At 29.8% G+C, this 20,474-nt stretch overlaps 1 protein-coding gene and 1 long non-coding RNA gene across 7 annotated transcripts in view; one reads left to right on the top strand and one right to left on the bottom strand.

Annotated features, from left to right (window-relative positions):
* The window catches only part of LOC140668383 (uncharacterized), a 100,664-nt gene extending 89,095 nt beyond the window's left edge, over nt 1-11,569 (bottom strand). For both annotated transcript variants that reach the window (XR_012047168.1, XR_012047169.1), the window contains exons 1-2: nt 11,229-11,569; nt 10,735-10,865 (exon numbers count right to left, since the gene is read on the bottom strand). This is a non-coding gene — a long non-coding RNA (uncharacterized lncRNA). The remainder of the gene's footprint in view (nt 1-10,734; nt 10,866-11,228) is intronic.
* A 2,162-nt stretch (nt 11,570-13,731) lies between these two features.
* Bbx (bobby sox) lies at nt 13,732-19,386 on the top strand. Of its 5 annotated transcripts, none has more exons than XM_072897348.1 (8): nt 13,732-13,900; nt 16,586-16,786; nt 17,164-17,616; nt 17,746-17,933; nt 18,038-18,160; nt 18,234-18,341; nt 18,467-18,798; nt 19,081-19,384. In XM_072897348.1, the coding sequence occupies exons 1-8, from the start codon at nt 13,895-13,897 to the stop codon at nt 19,167-19,169; spliced, it is 1,500 nt and encodes a 499-aa protein (XP_072753449.1). In that variant the 5' UTR covers nt 13,732-13,894; the 3' UTR covers nt 19,170-19,384. The 5 variants fall into 5 exon arrangements, with proteins under 5 accessions (XP_072753449.1, XP_072753447.1, XP_072753446.1 ...); XM_072897346.1 differs by having other exon boundaries at nt 13,734-14,050; nt 19,081-19,382; XM_072897345.1 differs by lacking the exon at nt 13,732-13,900 and adding an exon at nt 14,057-14,195 and having other exon boundaries at nt 19,081-19,386.
* The last annotated feature ends 1,088 nt before the right edge of the window (nt 19,387-20,474 follow it).

Below are 20,474 nucleotides of genomic sequence, written 5' to 3'. Positions count from 1 at the left end.
TCGCGAATCGATCGATTGTTTTCGGCCTCGTACTGTTTACGCTATTATATGGCTGCTGTTGACAGATAAACTGGAGTACGCATCAAATGCTACATAAAACGAATTTATGTAGCAATAAAAAAAAAATAACGAATATGTAGAGCAATCTTTTGAAGTTGATAAAATAATCTCTGTTGAAACATTTATTGATTTTGAAAAATTGTTTAAATATTATATATTATAATTTTAATTACACGCGTACATTTAATAATACAGCAACAGAATTAAAATGAGTTTTATTTGAAGTAGATTTTTCTATTAAAAATTTTGGAAAATATGTAAAAAAAAATTAACTAAAGCAAACTTATATAATATATATGATTTATATAATTGGTGTATAACGTTAAAACATAAATTTTTCACGTCTCTTTTATATTTTTTATTCATTCTATTTTTATTTGATTAAAAATGTCATTATTTCTGTTTACAGATATGAAGACTTATATGTTATTAAATTAAGCGTGATTTTTATAAAACAAGATTGAAAATTTACAGTTTGAAATAAGTTAATTACAAGTATAATTTTTTAAGTAATAAAATTTTTATAAAAAGGGTAGTTTCTGAATTTTTGATGATGTATAATTTGTAGCATTCACTCGCCAACGCAGCTTGTACACTAATGCAATATTAAAACGTAGTTTTTGAAATATTCAACTACATATACAAGGTTTCTGTGCTATATGTGCTCAGTATTCAAATGCGTAGTTTAGGTCAAGAAAACTTATACTGACCTTTATAACCGATATTTTTCTTCTTTTAATAATAAAAGTACAGAAATCGTGATATTTTCAAACATTCAACAAAATATCGCACACAAATACACATCATTAGATAATATAATACTATATCAATTTCACTAATTGATAATATTATTTTATAATATAAATAAAAGCACAAGCGAATTAAACACCAGATATGTTTGTATTATTTAATTATTAAACGTCATATGATACTATGTGCGATATATAAAATCAATATCCACATTTTTCTTTATTAAATTAAAATCATGACATTTCGTATGATTATAGTTTAAGTTTATTATTGATCAATACCCACATATATAATTTAACTATCTTGCTATGTGAATTAAATTAAAATTATTTGACGCGTTATTATGAAACCATGGAGTAAATGAATTTTTCTCAAATTGCACATTTTTATATACATATATATATATATATATATATATATATATATATATATATATAATATATATGTAAAAACATGCTTGAAATTTAATAACATGATTTGATAAATCAGCATCGGAAAATACACAGGGGGAAAAGAACAGAGGGAAAATTATTATAAAATAATGTGGTGATAAGTAGTATATGTCAGATAAAACTTTTTCTCGTACATTTATTTAAGGCGACATATATTTATTTGATATAAATGCGATAAAAATATCGTGATCGAGCAAAACACTGGCTTTAAGTTACAAAAATGTTAGTTTTCAGATTTAATAATCGTCTCCCTCTTCTCTCCATTCTCTCTTTGTCTCGTTCATTACTTGGTACATCATTCTGTTATGTCGACATCAATAAGTAAGAGGATCGGTTATTGAAGCTGAACATTGTTGGGAATAGATAATAAGATATTTTAAGAAAAAAAAATAACAGATCAATATTTAGCGGTATAAATCATTTATGATGCCTTATTTGATGTTATAATTCATTTATGTTAGCTGAATTTTTTTAATTCTTTTTTTTCTGGTTTTTTTTTTAATTTTAATTATATTTTTAATTAAACTGACCGCGTTGGGAGAGAGAGAGAGAGAGAGAGAGAGAGAGAAAAGAGAGAGATTGCATTATAAATGTAGATTAATATAAATGCGATTAATAAAAAAAAACTTTTAAAAATTTAATTAAGTTACTATCTAATCGTAAAAAAATAGCAATTTAAAATATTTTAAAGTTGTTATTGTTGTTAGTAATAATAGATGATATTAGACATTATTCGTAATATGCTCACTTGATAATTTTAAAAAGTTGTCATTTTTGTATATATTGTCTATATAATTTCTTCCCAAAATAAAAAAATTTTAAAGACTAACTAAAACATTAATAAATATTTTATTTGATTGAAAATTTATATATATATATATATATATATATATATATTATATAATTGCCGATGATGTAAATAATTAAGCTAATCAAATTCGCTAATACATACTTGTCAATATGTATCTTGATATTCTACATCTGACAAATTGAAAACGAATTATCATTTATAGTATATTTTATCTTGATATATTTTATCTTGATATTTGAAACCTAATTAAATACATTTGTTATCAGTTTTTTTCGCGATATTTCAAGATGTTTTTGCAAGAGAAAAAAAAAGTCACGCCACTTCCGGTCATAAATTAAAGTCTGTCTTTGTCGTAAACGATAATTGCAACCTTACTGGACAGCAAATTAAATGAGTACGGAAACAATGAGAATTGCTGCACAAAGGCGACGGTCGCAAGTGAAAAGAGCGACAACGAGCGAACGTGACTTCCAACTAGAGGACCGCGAGGAACATAAAGCAAAAGGTTAAAAAGATGAAACAACCGTCGCGTCGACCGTCGCGTGGTGGTCAGCATTCGTCGGCATTCACGATAGAATTTTTTCTTAGTGTGAAGTCAGTCGTTCCTCGGTAAATTGAAAGAAAGATGTAAAGCGCAGAGGTGTATGTATGTACGGAAAAAATATAGTCGCAATTTTATTTTGTCATATGACAATAGGAAGAAAAAAGAATATATAAAATGATATGTCAAGAAGCTAAAGGTGAGAATTTACAAAAAACAACAAGTCTTTTTGTAAGACAAAAATATTATTTTATATATAAGTGTTTTCAAATAATTAATTAGATAATAGTAATAATAATATTTTCCAAACAGAAAAGATGTTATTTTTATTTAAAAATTTCGCAGACAATTATCAGCTACGTGTTACGACACGAATTTCAATTAAGAATCGTGTCAAGTTTATTGATTATAGCGGTTCAGAGATATACATATATTTACCGCACACTTGTACTCATTGTCAGAGAGAGTAACAAGCATTCCAAAGTTATTTAGAATTCGTGAGAGACGCTACAAGTTATGTATCTTTAGAGCCAAATTTCACGAAAATAACATCAAAATTATGAATAAAATAAAATGATTTCTTATTTGCCTGATTGTAACAAAGACATGGCAACCATGAATTAAAAATGTATTACGTTACAAATATGTGTTGCAAAATGCATATTAAAAAAAATTATGAAATTATCAAAATTATTATAAATTTACTTAAGGATCCGCGACTTTTCTTAAGACAACCAAAATCGTCATAGAGAATTGGTGTATATACTTTTTTCGTAATATCTTTTATAATAATTAATATTTCGTCCAAATATACATATATATACACTTATATATGTATGTGTATGTATATGTATAGCTAATAAATTTTCATGATTGTTTATAGATTTACTAAGGAAATTATGTCTGCTTATATTTCTTTGAAGTTGTTAATAGAGTCAACTCCTCGCGCTGCTATGCTTAGTAATAGTTTCATTATTTAAGACTTTCTTGATATTGATCGTCGTGAGCTATTTTTACTTTACATATTACATAGTAACTTTTAAATAATCTTTAATGTTATTTAAATATGCTAATAATATTATAAAGTTATTGCACATCTTGCGTCTATTGGTTTCTCCATCTCCAACATTACTACTATATTTGTATTTATTATCTATTTGCAATTTTGACGTTAATCACTCTTCTTTCCTCCCCTTCCTCTCTTCGTCAAAAATCTGTACTTATTTGCTAATTGTTGTCTCATAAATTATTCGGTGTAATTTCATAACTACAATATTTGTACTTTTGTATGCAGTTTTGTACTTTGACTAATAATTTACAAGTATCAAATATATTTTAAGTTATTTAATAACTATAAGTAAATTATAAAAGCTTTAATAATTTCGAGTATGTATATCGGAAAAATTAAGTATTGTATAGCAAATACATTCAGTATTCTCTATCTAACAATAAGTTTAAGATTTATTTTTTATTTATCATATATTTTGTATCACTTTATAATTTTATATTAAATATTTCGATAACCTAACCAAGTCTTGAAGCAGAACTCTGTTAACAATAAATAATACATTTTTACTATCTATTCCTTTAAAATTTACTCAAAATTCTCAATTTTTTAACATTAAATAACCGCAATTGAAATGAAATATAAGTTTTAATTTTTCAACGAAATTGTCTCAATTTTCTCTCTCGATGGAGAATATTGTTATTATATAATTTTCAAAAGACTCTATACATCTATTCGAAGAACTGATCTTCTTCTAATGACGCTGATCGATATTACGTAAGTCAAGTAAATTAGTCTGCTATGTTGCTGGTCTTGACAGCACCTTTATTTTACGTAGTGTCATCTATAGAATTCAATAGATTTTCAATGATGGTGTAAGGTATAACAAAGAAGCGACTTATCGCGAAAGAGAGATTTACGTAATAGAACTAATAGCGAAATATTCCTCTGTAAAATAAAAGTTTCGCAAAAAATTGATGGGTTCTTAAGAATAAATTCGTGCATTTTTTTAATATTTATTTTTAAGAATATGACACGATTTCCTTACGCGACAGCTAATTAACTTAATAATTAATTCTTTTCAGGATTTTATTTCGAAAAAAATGTGCTCGTTAAGACGGTAATTGTATATTTAATATTTAAAGATAAATTTTGCTCGAGAAAATTTTCGGGGTTATAAAAAAATTCTGTAGCTATATGTATAAATAATATTATAAATCATAAAGTGTCAAATATGTTACAAGGCGCGTTATTAGAATTTTATAAAGTATTGTATTATTAATATTAATATCTCAAAAGAAGAATAAAGTTATTGTGCAAGATGAAAGCGGAAGAAAGAAAATGTCGCATGTCACAGAAAGTATAGAATATTTTCATACATTTACATTTAAATATAACGATATAATATAAAAATAATTTGTCAAAAGTGACTATTAGAATAATTAGAAAATAAGTAGAAAAAAAATATTAAACGATATTGAAAAAAGTGTAGCCAATTTCTCACACTGCTTAATTGGATGATTTTTATAAAAAAAAAAAAAAAAAAGAAAAAGAAGTTATGAATGTATATATAACTTTAACAGTTAAATTTATAGATATAAAAGTGTCCATTTTACATACATACACACATATGTATGTACATACATTATGTATATGATGTATATTGTTTTATATCGTATTTATGTATTTATATATATTGTATACGTATACATTACTTTTCAAATGTTTCTTTTAAAAGATGTGACGTGTAACGAGATGCTTGCAACCGTTTCATTTTACACGAATTGACGATACTCAATAGCCCATAAAAATAACGATCGTATAGCTTGATCAGAAAAGTAATCGCGATACTCTCTGAGCCATACATCGAACGAATCAAGTCACAGTAAAAAGCAACTCTCGTAGCCGTATAAAAGCAAAGACGAAACAGAGTTCACATTGCACCTCGAATCAATCGGATGGCTTTTCGACCGTGCGCACTCGTTCGTGCAACAGTTCGCAAACTGGTCAAGGGGATACTGTTAGAGACATGCTCTTTTGCACCCTTCATGGGCAGCGATTTGCAAAAATCAGTTTTGTTCTCATTCGCGCAAATCAAATCCGATCTACGAAACACGAAACTTTATCGATGCATAACATAGAAAAATTCAAAGATAAATAAATAATATATTATACATCGTTATTATTAAGTTCCTATTATTTATAATATATTTATATATAGCGTAATTTTAAGATATATGTATGTTATTAAATTTGTAAATTTTATATTATATGTAGCATAATTTAAATATGTAAAAATATAATTACATCTAATTAATATATAACATTATGTGTAATATTAGAACAAGAAAGAGAAAATGACCAAAAAAGAGAAGAATTTCATGTAAAATAATGAATATATATAATATCCTTTCAAATATGTCATTCATCATTAAAATATTGCACAATAAACGATCCGCTTACTTTACTCCACATTCATTATACATACATGTAACGTACAGATACACATAGATGCACAGATTTTTTATCATATTTTTATTTATACACTTTAATGAGAAGAGAAGAAAAACGAATCTATATTTTTAATAAATAAACAAAAATAGTGTTTTTGAACAATTGATTTGTCTGAATTGATAGATACAAAAATCTGACATTCAAGAGCATAAAATTTTTGACTCTACACGACGTGAAAAAATTAATAAGTTACAATCATTAATTATATGAGAAATAATAATGTTTCGCGATCAAATATATTAGAGAGCAAATGTTTGCGAGTAAAACCAAATGAATTGATTTTCTATGAAAAGATATGTGACAGTTAAAGTTCAAAGAAAATACGAAATTTTCACGAATTTATTATTTAATCCTAAAAAGCGCGACACTAATCATATAATCCTCTTTCGAAGCTTTCGTAAGAATATGTAGGTATATAAAATAAATAAAAAATAAACAGCGAATTTCCATTTGCGTTGTTAAAATTCAGATATTTACATAGCAAATGCAAACAGAACTCGTTAGCGTTGGATTCACTCACGAGAAAAATAGTAAAAAAAAGTTCAACTCAAAGAAAGTTTTAAAGAAATTGATTTTTATCTTCATACGCTTAAAAATCTTTTTGTGCATCGTAGCAAAGAAAGAGAGAAAAGCAGATATGTATTTTATATATAATTCTACATCTTATTGTTATTGTTAGACAGATATCGCTATTGTTAGAGTTACAGGCATCTCTACGATCCGTAAAATAACGAGAGATCAGATATTATTTTTCAAACAAGACACATTCTTATTGACAAATTCTTTTGTTAAATTTATCGTTAATAAATTATTTGCGACATTTGATAAATTTATTTTTTCATAGCCATAAATTTATTTCGTATTTCTAATTTACTAAATATATACTTTTTTGACAGTAAATGCAGCAGTTTCTATGTTTAAAAACTAACTGCAATCTCTTTCTCTTCATATAAGAATCACATAAACACAATTTAATTGCAAACAATTGTTTATGCTAGATGAAACAAATGTATAAATGCATATTAATAGATAACCTAGGGGATTTAAGATGCATATGCATTGTTCAACACAATTTTGTCTATCGTGTACATAAACTTTTGTACGAGAGAGAGAGAGAGCCAGCGGGTTTCTTATTATACTTCATAAAGTATAACTCGAAGTATAATATATAAGCGGTAATTCACTATGAAAGCGACTTTCCCCGTTCAAATTCAAGCCGTGCTCAAACTCGATGCGAAGTTACGAGCAATAACGATTAGATCCTTAAAGTGGTGTCGTCTCCTCTTTAAGATACGTTCAAGGAATGTGTCAGAATGGAATATTATACGCGAGACACAAGACAGAGACGAATTCTCGACGTGCATCTGCATCGTTGCATCTTGGAAAGTTCGAGCTGAGAAGGAAGCCGCGTTTGGTGGTCCAGAATGACTTTGTTTGTTATAATAGTTTACGAAGACGACCGTTAAAGTTCGTTAATGTTAAGCCTCTGTCAGATTGAGAATACACTCTGCCAGAGAATATGTGCCAAACTTGCGTATTCACATTTTCATGTCGCGTAAAACCGCATAAGTCATTCTCCATCGAGGAAAGCATAACGATGCAGACACTGCGTGAAACTTTAATTTATATAAGCCTGTCTTTCAAAGTCATTTAATGTTGAATCGATGATTAAAAACGTATTAAAAAAAAAAAAAAAAAAAACGATTTCAAGCAATTATTTACAAAAACTTTCTTATATATTAGATAATAGAAATATTAAATACATACGTTTCTTAAAAGTATATTGAATGCATATATAAATTTATGCATGTGTGAATATGTAAAATAATATAAATTTAAATTTAAAAAATTTATATTTTACAATTTTATCGCGTTTAAATAAATTATCTAATTAAAAAAAAATAATTTTTAAATACAAAGAAAGAGAGCTTCAATATTTTTCACATGCGCGCGATAATTATTTACACACAATTGGTGAATTATTAATCGTATAAATTATAATTTAATTAAAAGTGACATTTGATATCATCGAATAATTTTAATCGAATAACAATTGAATTCAATCTCATGTATAGTGCCTAAACGATCAAGTAGTAAAAGGTCGCTTTTAATTAAATCCGATGATTGTCAAAGACATGATGAACAATTTTAATTTTAAACTCTATTGCATTTCATTAGATTATTCCGCAATATCCCAATGGATTATTCCGCAATATCACATAATCCTCGAGCATATAAAGCATAATACATTTAACATAAAAAGCATTAGCTTTAATATGTATATACAATGAAATAGAAATAATGAATATCTTTTTATATAGACACGAAGGACGTTAGGTTAGCTAGACAATTTAAATCAGATAAAGGAAATTGCATGCATGAACACGAAAACAAAGATACTTTTTGTCAAAGTATAAATTTTTCCATATTCTTTCATCTCTGAATTACTTTCGCAATGAAAAGGAAAATGTTCACGTAATACGACAAAATTACTTTTCACGATAAACTTTTCTCCCGAGAAATCTGACAAAGTCGTGATTATAATTTATCATTTGTGTCCCTTAAACCATGATTTTCTTCGCTCGCACAAGGTATCCCAGTTTCTTTCCGTGTGTGCTTTCCTTCATATATGAATTCTTCGGACAGTTTAAAGTGAGGTTTTTCTCAGCGATAATTTGACAGAAAACTATCATCTTTTCATAACTTTAAATATACATATATGTGTATTTGTAGTCTCTCGCAAGTTAAAATTTTCTTTAAGTATAACTAATATTTGCGCGCAAATAAAAAATAAAAACTTATTATCTATTTGCTTGTTTTTAATTTAATTTTTGAAAATCTCTAGATGTGTGGCTAATAACTGTCTCAACAACTATTTATTTCACGTATATTCTCACTACCAAAAAACTATTCTCGGATATTCGGAAATTTGGAATACCATGTAATGCAATTTTACGCGTGTAAAAACGCAAAAATTGATTATTGTGGCCAAACTTGATTATTGTCATAGCGAGACAAATCCCAAGAGATTAGTCGGTTGCGAAACAGACACGTTCGTAAATTAAAAGAGGAACAACGTCATGCGTCTTAAGTTAATCAATATTGCGTAAATAAGTTAGTTACAGTGTTATTGTTCGCGTGTCAGAGTTACGTGCGCTTTCACCCTTAAGCCTCTTTCGGCACCTTCCCCTGATCGCTTTTTCATTCGTCATGTTGCCAATGAAGACAAATCTAATCGACGGCAAAAAGGATTTCAGGCCGTCTTAGATATTTTTTTAGACTTATGAAGAAATGAACTAAAAGTCACGTATACCGTAAGCAATTTCGGGGAATTATATAAATTACGTAAGACACAAAATATGTAAAAATAACATATGATACAGAAGTCGTAAAACATAAAATAAGACCATTCAAATGCAAAATTTTTTACATAAAAAAATAAAAACATATAATAATATGATAAATATAATTAAAGACATGATAAAGTATTAAACTGTTAGTACTTGAAAATAATACAAATACAATATAATTCTCTAATCAAAAAGTATCTCGTAGAAAAATGAAAATTATATATTATGAAACAAATATTATATTTATGGATAAACTTTGAATAGATTTAAGAAAATTCAACAAAGTAGATCTTCGTTAAAAAAATTTGAAAGGCTGAAAAATCATCAACGGGATCAAAAGTATGCAGATCACAGAGACGATCAATATGGATCGATATGGAACAACGGTTACTAGAGATTGACTTTTATATGAGTTTACATCGTACTCTGGAGCCGGAAAAGGGGGAAAGGCGCATGAAAGATACAAAAGGCGAACACATAAATTAAACTTTGCACCCTGCTATTCCGGAAGAGATCCGAAAAGTGACATGAGTTTGACTTGAATCGTCAAAGAAGCCTGAAGATATTTATTTTAAATAACAAACGCAATATTGTGATAATTTACACGACAAAATAATAATAAAGAATAAAAGTAATAAAAAATAATAATATAAAAATATGTATATAATGAGTAAAAATAAATAAATAAATGTATATATTAACTCTTTCATATAATGCTCTTTTACTTACGATATTTTTCAATTGTTTTTAAAAGAGAAAAAATAAAATTTTAAAGAAAATCCTGGAAATATTTTTTAATTTCTAATTATTATTATTATTACATTGATCATATTACATATAACATATAATATATAATAAATATAAAAAATAATAATAATAATAATATAAATAATTATAAATTAAAAAATATTTTCAGGATTTTTTTAAAGTTTTATTCTTTCTCTTTTAAAAATAATTGAAAAATATCGTAAATAAAAGAGTTAACAAACTCGAAAAAAATGTTTCAGATATAATAATATATTTAAAATTTATAGATTTAATCTTGTACTTTTATATTATATACATATATGTACATGTGTACATACATTTGAACGTATACAGAAATATAATTACATTAGAGAAACAATGCATATACAATATGTTCCAATATGTGTATGTATAAATTAACAGGTATTAATGCCTCCATATATATATATATACAGGTATGTACAACTCGGCATCAATTATTAATTTGTGATCGTATGACTCACCGTACCGTTGGAATCCTCTACGACTCAACTTCCTATGCAAATCCACTATGATTCCGCTGTATCGAACGCCATGCATCCACTATATCAATCGTCACGATTCCGCTATACTGAACATCACGATTCCGCATAATCTGTAAAAAGCATTTCCGACAAATTACAATATATCTACTCGCGCATTGCATTCTGCCTTTTTTTCAAAAAAACACGCGTTACTTCCAACAAATTTGCATTTAAAAAAATAATGTAATCGAATGACTACAGCAAAGGGATTTAGGGAGAACATCTAAAAAAAAAAAAAAAAAAAAAAATAGCTTTACAAAGGCAAACGTGTCTCGAAGAGAAAAACGCGCGATTTATTTCGACGTACAAACGTGCGAAAAGGAAATCTCTATTCCCCTTGGATTCCCCGCATACCTTATTTGAGTCCGGATAGAAATTCGTGGCAAATAGACAGGATGTTGGAACAAAATTTATTACTTGCTTATTTGGCTTACCTGTACGTTGTAAATCGAGACGATCAATCCGTCTGACTCGCGCGAAAAACTGAAATTGAATACTATAATGTCTAATTTCTCCGCAAGTGACGCTACACACCATAGCGAATTATTCAAGCGTGACCATAGACATATAATTTATAGAGTGCGTGTTTGGCTGAAAAATTGTACAATCTTTAGAAAGAGATCTCTTTTGCTATCAACTCTTCACTGGACAAAGATGGAACTACCGTTCAATATCAATTATCTCTTTCTAAAATTTGCATATTCTCTGACAAAGATAGAAATTGCGCAGTCTATTATAAATATATCTCTAAACGTGACAAAATTTAGAAAAGTATAATCGATGAGAAAAATAACTACTTTATCGATTATCGATAATTTCTACTTTACTGACTATCAGCAATTCCTATTTTGTAAAAAAGTATTATTTACCGACTGAAAAACCACGTAAAAAAATTTTTTTATTAAAAATTATAAGATACATAAAAAAGAAAAATATTAAAATGTTTTTCTTTTAAATATATTAAATCTTGTTAACTTACATTTTTGTCGATTGAAAAAATATTCTTTTTCAACTAGACATTTATTATTTATATGTTTGTGTATATATATATATATATATATATATATAATTGCATGTTTTTAACTAGCAGAGAATTACGTGATACATATTAAACAAATATTTGCTATAAACAGAGTATATGTATATATATATATATATATATATATATATATATATATATATATATATATAATATACGTTGTATTAGTGCGAGCGAGAGTCCGATGTATCGTCGAGAATCCACAATCGTATGAACGTGATTGAAAATAGGCTCAAATGTTTACCATGTAGTTTGTGTCTCACTATCTACACATACGTGGCAAGCGGAATATAAACATACTACAAGAAAGAGGAATTACAACGCATTTCAAAGAAAATTTACGTGTCATTATTATTATTATTCATAGCTTTAATACGTTTGAATAATGCATAAAGCATAAAAATTAAAATCTTATTTACAGCTGCATAATAAATAATGCATGAAACACGTAAATTTTATTTATATAATTGTCAAGAAACTCCAATCGTATTGATTTTTATTTACGTTACCTGATCCAAATTATTATATATTATATATATATATATTATATGAAAATTATTATCACAAATATATAGAACTCTGAATTGATATTTTTATATTGTGAAATGTTAGATATGTGTATAATACTATACCTCATACGCAAGAATTAAAACAAACGGTATAAGTGTAAAAGAGAATATACACTGAATGACAAATTATCCCGTTGTTATCGCCATTATCATTATTGACCTATGTAAAACATACAAAAATATTATGTTCCAGCTATACTTTATGTGAACGATATATATTTAACTTAATCTAATTTTAAATATTACGCTCTCAATAGCCAACAGTTTAACGACGATGGTAGACCTCCATGGTCAATCTCGAACCTTGCTCTTTATCTTGAACAATAAAGAGACACGTGCATGACGCGTATATGTTATATATATATATATATTGGTTAAGTGAGAACATCGATTTATTATTAGTACAAAATTCACAATAATCTGAATAACTCATATCTATTAAATAAATATCTTATTCGACCGAAAGTCGAAATTTCTCACAATGCTATATACATATATATTTTATATAAATATAAAGAATATTATGCGTGCAGATATAATATAGAGAAAAAGATTGGAAAAAAGAGGCAGTAATACCTACAATATTATAATATATATTTCATATGTCTTTTTGTGTGCGCATATCTGATTTTTAAAACATCCGAAAAGAATATGATTCAACCGCTTACTCATTGCCTCCGACTAAATTTACTGATGGAGGGAGAAACTATAACCGTGCCGTGACTCTAAATTTGACAATCATCCGTACGACAGCTGTTGCGTCGACGCCGCACGGCAATCAGCTGTTGTGACGCGCGTCGCGCACACGCGATCTAGAAACTTTGACGGCGCATGCGCGTCGCGGTGAACGCATTACGTCTGTGACGCGCGACAATTCAAAGAGTTTCCGCTCGCCTCGGACACGATGCCGGAAAAAATATCGATTAAACATTCGAAATTGTTCGCACCTTCATTCTGCAGGGAGACAAGGACGTACGTGTAAATCGGACGTAATTAAATGCAGCTGTAACGTCGGCAATCGCGCAATATTTCATTGAAGAGCTCTCATCGATGGAGTTTGCGCAATGATTATTATGATTCGCAGCGATCGTGAATGCGCGTGACATTTCTCGTTTGTATTTTCCGTCGCAGTTTTCCAAAACAGTAACAACGAAAAAAAAAAAAACTGTAAACGTAAGGCACATGTAAGAGAGCGAAATGAGAGAGCGAACGTCACACCTCGAATCATACGGAGAATTTTCTCTTACGTGGGTTGCGTGAACGGCCTGTATATCAAGCGAACGTGTCGCACTCGAACGTCAAGAGTAAGACGAGAAACGAGAGTAGGGTAGGGGGGAGGGGGGAGGAGGAAGGGTACACGGTACACAGAACAGAACACAGAGAGCACGCAGCGCAGAGCGCAGAACGCAGACGTGAGAAGGACGGAAGAGGGAAGAGGTGAGAGGTGAGAGGTGAGAGGGAGAACGAGAACGAGAACGAAACGAGCGAGTTAATGTCAGTGAGTACGAAAGACGAAGGCGACAGTGCGCGGAGCACAGCTTTATCTGTGTCTCGTTTGGTCTCGTTGTTGTCCGTTATCCGCATTATGCGCCGCTGAGTGAATTGTCAAGTGAAATCAGAAATGGCTGCCAACGAGCAACAACGTAAGGTGAGTGAGCGCCGCGGGGATGGGGGGGGACAAGGACGGTGCGATTTCTTCTTATTTCCGCCGGCGGAAACGTAGGCGCGGAAAAACATCGTCGGCGACGCAGAATATCGCACGGTCGTGCTTTTTAGATTCCACGGGACGAAAGGTGCGTGAGCGCCGCGTCGCTTTTGTGTCAAAAGTCGCGGTTCATCCATCGGCTACCTCTTGTCATCTCCCGTCTCCCGTCTCTCCAATCCCTTCAGGTATAGGTATATACAACCAATAGGTACATACATGCACATATATAAGTTCTGTAGGTCGTGCGCGATATCGACGAGTGACGATTGTCGATTGACGACAAAGATAGGGACAACGAGTGCGTGATTTGTACACGCGTAGACGTGAACGGCGCACGATCCCCGGGATAACGCGAGGCACGGACGTCCCCCGCGCGCGCTACATTCCCGGATAATCGCTCGTCTTCATTCAAAGATCGCGCAGTCGCTCGTCGGTCGTCTGTATTTACTTCGACCAGCCGAGCAGCTGTCAGTGCGCGACGTCGTTGGTATTGGTGTGACAGCACAAAGATGTACGACGATCACGGTGACGATGTGAGTGTCCGTATTTAGCTTCTCGATAAACTCGCCAGATTTCCACGACGAGGCGAATCTTTGCAGCGTATTTTTTTCTTTCTTTTTTCTTTTTTTTTTTTTTAATTTTCTTTTTCATTCTCATTCACGGGGACATTCCGTCTATTTTGCTGACGGTGCAATCAAAGCGCAGCGCTGTATATACGTACAATACAATGTAGCGTTGAGCACAAACCGCAATATGACAGCTCCCGAACGTTGCAAATTCTCGTCAGACGGGTTCACATCTGTCTTCTTTCTTTCTTTCTGTCTGCTTCTTTATTTCTCGCGTGAAAAACCTGACACAAAGAAACGTACTTTTTCTGAGAATATTTTGGAGTTTGAAGCAATTTTGTTAGACGTAACATATGTGACAGCTCTCTTCGTTATCTCCGAGTTCATTCCTCGACGATGTCGTTTCATCAGGAATTCGATGATAGATAACATCGGTTTCGAGAGAGGGAAGAAGACAAAGAGAGACGTACATCGATCGAGAATCACGCGAGCTGTAAGCTGTAATTCACTTTCCATCTGCCATACTCAGGATCTCTCCTATTTCATTCCGCGGAAGTCCCGTTTGATAATTGAGAAAGCTCCCGTCATCCATACATATATCGCGTCTTGTATCTCTCGTCGGTCGATAAGCGTTAATATTTTTTTAATTAACGATATCCAATCGATTGTACGTTACTGCAACGAATACGTTACGAATCTAACGAACGGCTGTATCGCCGTTTCGTCGAGCATTAATTATCGTGCGCTACATCATCGTGAACGGAACGCATATTCTCTGTCACAAAATATCGTGTCATCGCGCGACAACCGACAACGCATTATTTGCACGAGAACGAGAGGACTCGCTTCTCGCTTCTCGCTTGCCTACCTACGCGAGAGAAGAGTCACGCGGATTCTTCCGATCGGAATTGAATAATAATCCACGGACGGGCTATCGTAATGTTTTTCCGAGGCGCGCTCGTTATCCACATTGAGACTTGAGACATATGTTGCAATTATATGCATGAACCATTTTGTGCGTTCAGGATTATAATATTTCTTTCGTGCGCCTAGCCAACTTTCTCATTTATTTTATTTACCTACACGACCGTGAATGTGCGTTTTCTTGCATTCTCGATTATATTTTCTCTCATCGACCGAATTGATCGGATAAATCCCCTAAGATATGAATCAATATCAAAACGCTAAAGTTTAAGCAGACGATATATAAGAATCAAGTAATGAAAGGCTGTTTCACTTTAAGGTTTCACCAATACAACAACATGGCTACTTATGGCTATGATGTAAAACTTGATGATATTCACCACGGACATTTCCTAATACAGGAGAGAGAGAGAGAGAGAGAGAGAGAGAGAGAGAGAGAGAAAGAAAGAATGAAAAAAGAAAGAAAGAAAGGGAGAAAGACATTTTTGTTGTTTATCCAGACTTGTAAAACATGTTCCCTGGAATATTCTCTGATTTGAATATGTTAATAAATTGATTTAAGATTCATATTAGAAGTTGCTGATCAATACAAGCTAAAATTTATTTATATAATTTAAATATTTAAAAAATTAAAATAAATCAAGTTATAAATTTGGATTTTTTATTTCATAGTCTTTAAATATAGAATAAATACTATATAATATTTGTAAAAAAAGATATGTAAAAATAAATATTTATTTAAAGACTCTCAAGGAATGTGTTGTAAATTTATTGTGAATAAATATTTTTATATATTCATTATAGTTTACTCATGTACTAAATATAGGCTCATGAACCACACCCATTTGAAAGAAAAATAGACTAAAAAAGATTTATTATTTATGTAATATATATATATTTTTTTTTCTTTGTCATGTTTATTTACAATTTATAATATAATTGCGATTTGACTATTACGTGTAAGTAAGATCATTGTTTAAATTAATAGGAATCACGTGAAAGCCGAGAACCAGCCCATCATGCAAGACGTCCCATGAATGCATTTCTGATTTTTTGCAAAAGGCATCGTGGCTCGGTGCGATCTGGCTTTCCACATTTAGAAAATAGAGCAGTCACCAGGGTCTTGGGAGAGTGGTGGGCGACCCTTCATCCTGATCAGAAACGTTCCTACACAAATCTTGCACAGGAGGTAAGTGCAACAACAACTAAAAAATTAGCGAACCGATAATTTTGCAGAATAAAAAAGTAAAAAGATTTTTTATTATCAAATATGAAACATTGCTGTACTTTCATGTTGTTGGTAGAGTTATATAGGAAAAACATAACTGTGTATGTATATATAGTGAAGTATAATTGTGAGAATAAAGCATTGTTTTATTTCTGAAAGGAAATTTTTTTTTTTTTTCATTATTAGATAATATATAATATTACATATATTAAATATAGTAAAAAAATTTTTACTTTCAGAAATGAAACATTGCTTTATTCTCAACAACTATATATATATATATATATATCAACTATACATGTATATATATGTATGTAAAACGTAGTTATTTTTTTCAGTACAAGGATGCATTTTTAAATGCGAACCCTGATTTCAAATGGTACAAATTACCAGCACCTCCATTACGTACTTTAAATACTAGGCCTACCAACAAAAAGCAAGAGTCCAGTAGTAGCATGCAATTTATAGATAGTGTCAAATCTGAATATGAGTCTTCCGATTGTACAAAGTCAGACAGACGGGATGGACAATCAATTCAACCAGGCAAATTAGCGGATGAATCACAAATTGGTGGACTCAGTTCTCTCTTTACTCCTCAGAAGATAGAACCATCTGAAGAACAGACAACAATTAATGATATGATAGAAAATGACACTGTTCCAAAACCACCAAAAAAGAGGTATACAGAATCGCCTTTCCAAGGTGATCAGAAAAGAGACTGCAAAGCAGATCTTTTTGGTGAAAAAAAGAGAAAAAGGGCTGAATCAAATAACAACGAACAGCATGAAGAGGTTTGATTTGTTTATAAAAATATAAAATTAAAAATAGATTTCAAATTTTTCATGAGATATTTCAAACTTTGTACACAATACAATTTGGTTTTTTATATTTAGTGTAATTAATTGAAATTTGTACTATAGGTCATAGATGATGAGAAACATGCAATAAATTCCTTTGTAACGACGCAGACACAATCAGAAGAGAATAATTTTCGTAGCGAAAGAACATGTAAAGGTTTACGTTATCAAAAATTCCTTGCTGAGCAGATGAAAAATATTGGTCCATCTGGCCAACAAAATAAACGAAAACGAACTGCTGGAAGCAATGGGTAATTAAAATCTTAATATTATGTTAATGCTATCTGTGATGCTATCTTATTTCACTGATCATTTTAATGAACTTTATAAAGAAATATATCCTTTATGAATTTAGACCTGATGAACGTCCAAATGAAAGAAGAAATTCCATTTCTTCAAATGTTAGCGAAAAGACAGATTCCTTAAGCAGTGAGGGAGGAAATAGCTCTCGAGGGGAATTAGAACATCTTGTGGAAAGGTAATAGATTTTATTTCTCAAATTTTTCAGAAATATTTTTTTACATATGAAACTAACTTGAAAATATATTCAGTGCTGAAGGAAAAATGGAAGCTTCCAAACCTGAAGATACAGAAACTGAAGGAGCCGAAGATCAAGTGGATTATGGACCTTGGACAGCACGTAAAAGATTTCGTGCCGAGTATGTTCTTTGAAAAAATCATTCCTATTTAAATAATTTAAATGTAGAAAAAGAAGACATATATATATATACACACACATATACACACATTGAAATATATTTACTATATAATAATATATTTATAGGGACTTTAATTTGGAAAAGAAGATTGAGGCATTACCGTCTTTAAGTTTAGAGGAGTTTCAAGAAAAGAAAAAACAGCAACGTACGAAAAAAAAGAAAATTCTGCAAAAGTTTAATTCTTCAGCAAACAAAAGACAACAAAATACTCCGTCTTCTAGCGATCAAATAAACAGCCAAACTCAAGGAATGAATACGATAAATGAGACTTGTGAAGATTTAGAGAAAGCCCATCTTGTTGGAAGTCAGAAACGAAAAGCTCGAAAACAAACTATTACACGAAATGCTGCGGCAATAAGTTCCACCAAACACTCTGAGGATCAAGAATCGAATAAATGTAAGTTATATACAATTTCTAATCAACTTCTTAATTGAAAATTATATAATATTAATATGTTTTTATTGCTTATATATGATGCTAATTGTTTTACCATTTTACAAAACTTTTCTTTTTTTATAGATTTTTAAAAAATTTAATTAAAAATATTTTTTTTATAACATCTTTAAAACAGTATAGGCATAACAAAGTTATTGTAATTTAATTTTAATTATATTTATATAATTTGTGTCGTTTAAACATTCTCTATTAAATATATAATCAATATTTTGCACCTTATAGCTTGGTGCGCATCTCCAGATCTTGAAGCTTTAGCGTGTCTTGCAACAGTTGCCGCCAACAGAACGAAACTTACCAAAAATAACGTTTAATTGTGTTACCCATTAATAATATATAAGATTGCGCACTATAAAAACCAAAACTTTATTAAGTTTTTTCCATGTTAATTTCCTATTACTGGGAAGCACGTACTTTTCTAAGTGCTGTTATAAACGATAGTGCTATGGTATCGATAACAATGATTATTGTTAATATCTCTTAATTGTTAATCTTTACTATTACAAATATTATATATATATATATATATATATATATATATATATATATATATATATAATATATATATTATATATTTACATATATATATATATATATATATATATATATATATATATATATATATATATATATATATATATAATGACTACTATATTGAATATAGATTATTCCATTATTCGGTATATAAGGAAGGTATTCTTTTTATTGAAAATAATAGATTTGTACTGAAAAGATAGAAAAATGAAAGATATTTTTTCTATGATTTATTCCGTCAAGAACTATGATTTTTTAATTCCGTTTCGTTTTTCATTGATGATTTAGAAAAAGCAAATTTTATTTATATGCTTCATAGTTGTATATAAAATAGATGAATTATTTAAAACAATAATTGATATTTAATACATAATACTTTTTAACGCAAAGTAAATATTTTATTATATCATGACTAAATTCAAAATAATATTCTTATTTATGCTTTTTGCTATTTCAGACTTTTTAAAATCTTCATAGGAATTTTATGAATCATGATAATATTAATAATAAATCTGAATAGATAAAGTTAATTATGTGAAGATGAATTAAACAAGTAAAACATAATGTAAATGTGCAAGGATTTATATTATTCTACTTTTTATAAAATTGATAATCGCATTAATTGTCACTTCTTTCATACAAAATCGTATATGCAAATTGACATGATTATATATATATATATAAGTTAGAAATTCCATAGCGCTTTTACGCAAACTATAATATTTGAGGAGAACTTATCACCATCATCATTTCTAATAATATGTGTACAGGCACGAAAATATATTTTATTCTATATTTTATAATATATTCTACGGGCGTATGATGTGTACATAGGTATAGGTGCAGTATTATATATAATTACAAAGTGGAATATCCTTTGCGACACGATTTGAACATCAAAAGGGTATAATCAAAATAAAGGAGATTATATGTATTATATATACATATAAGCGACCACTGTTTACATGTTATCATACATGCATGCACGCGAATAAACACGTGCTTATTTGTGTGTAAATTTAAATTTGTATAAATTCTCGGGCATATACACGAATACATGATAGATGAACATCTTTGTATTAAAA

Source organism: Anoplolepis gracilipes, chromosome 8 (assembly GCF_047496725.1).
Source record: "Anoplolepis gracilipes chromosome 8, ASM4749672v1, whole genome shotgun sequence".
In the NCBI taxonomy this organism is placed as follows: domain Eukaryota; kingdom Metazoa; phylum Arthropoda; class Insecta; order Hymenoptera; family Formicidae; genus Anoplolepis; species Anoplolepis gracilipes.
Note: the sequence above shows the minus strand (reverse complement) of the source record. Positions and strands in the feature narration are given on the sequence as shown.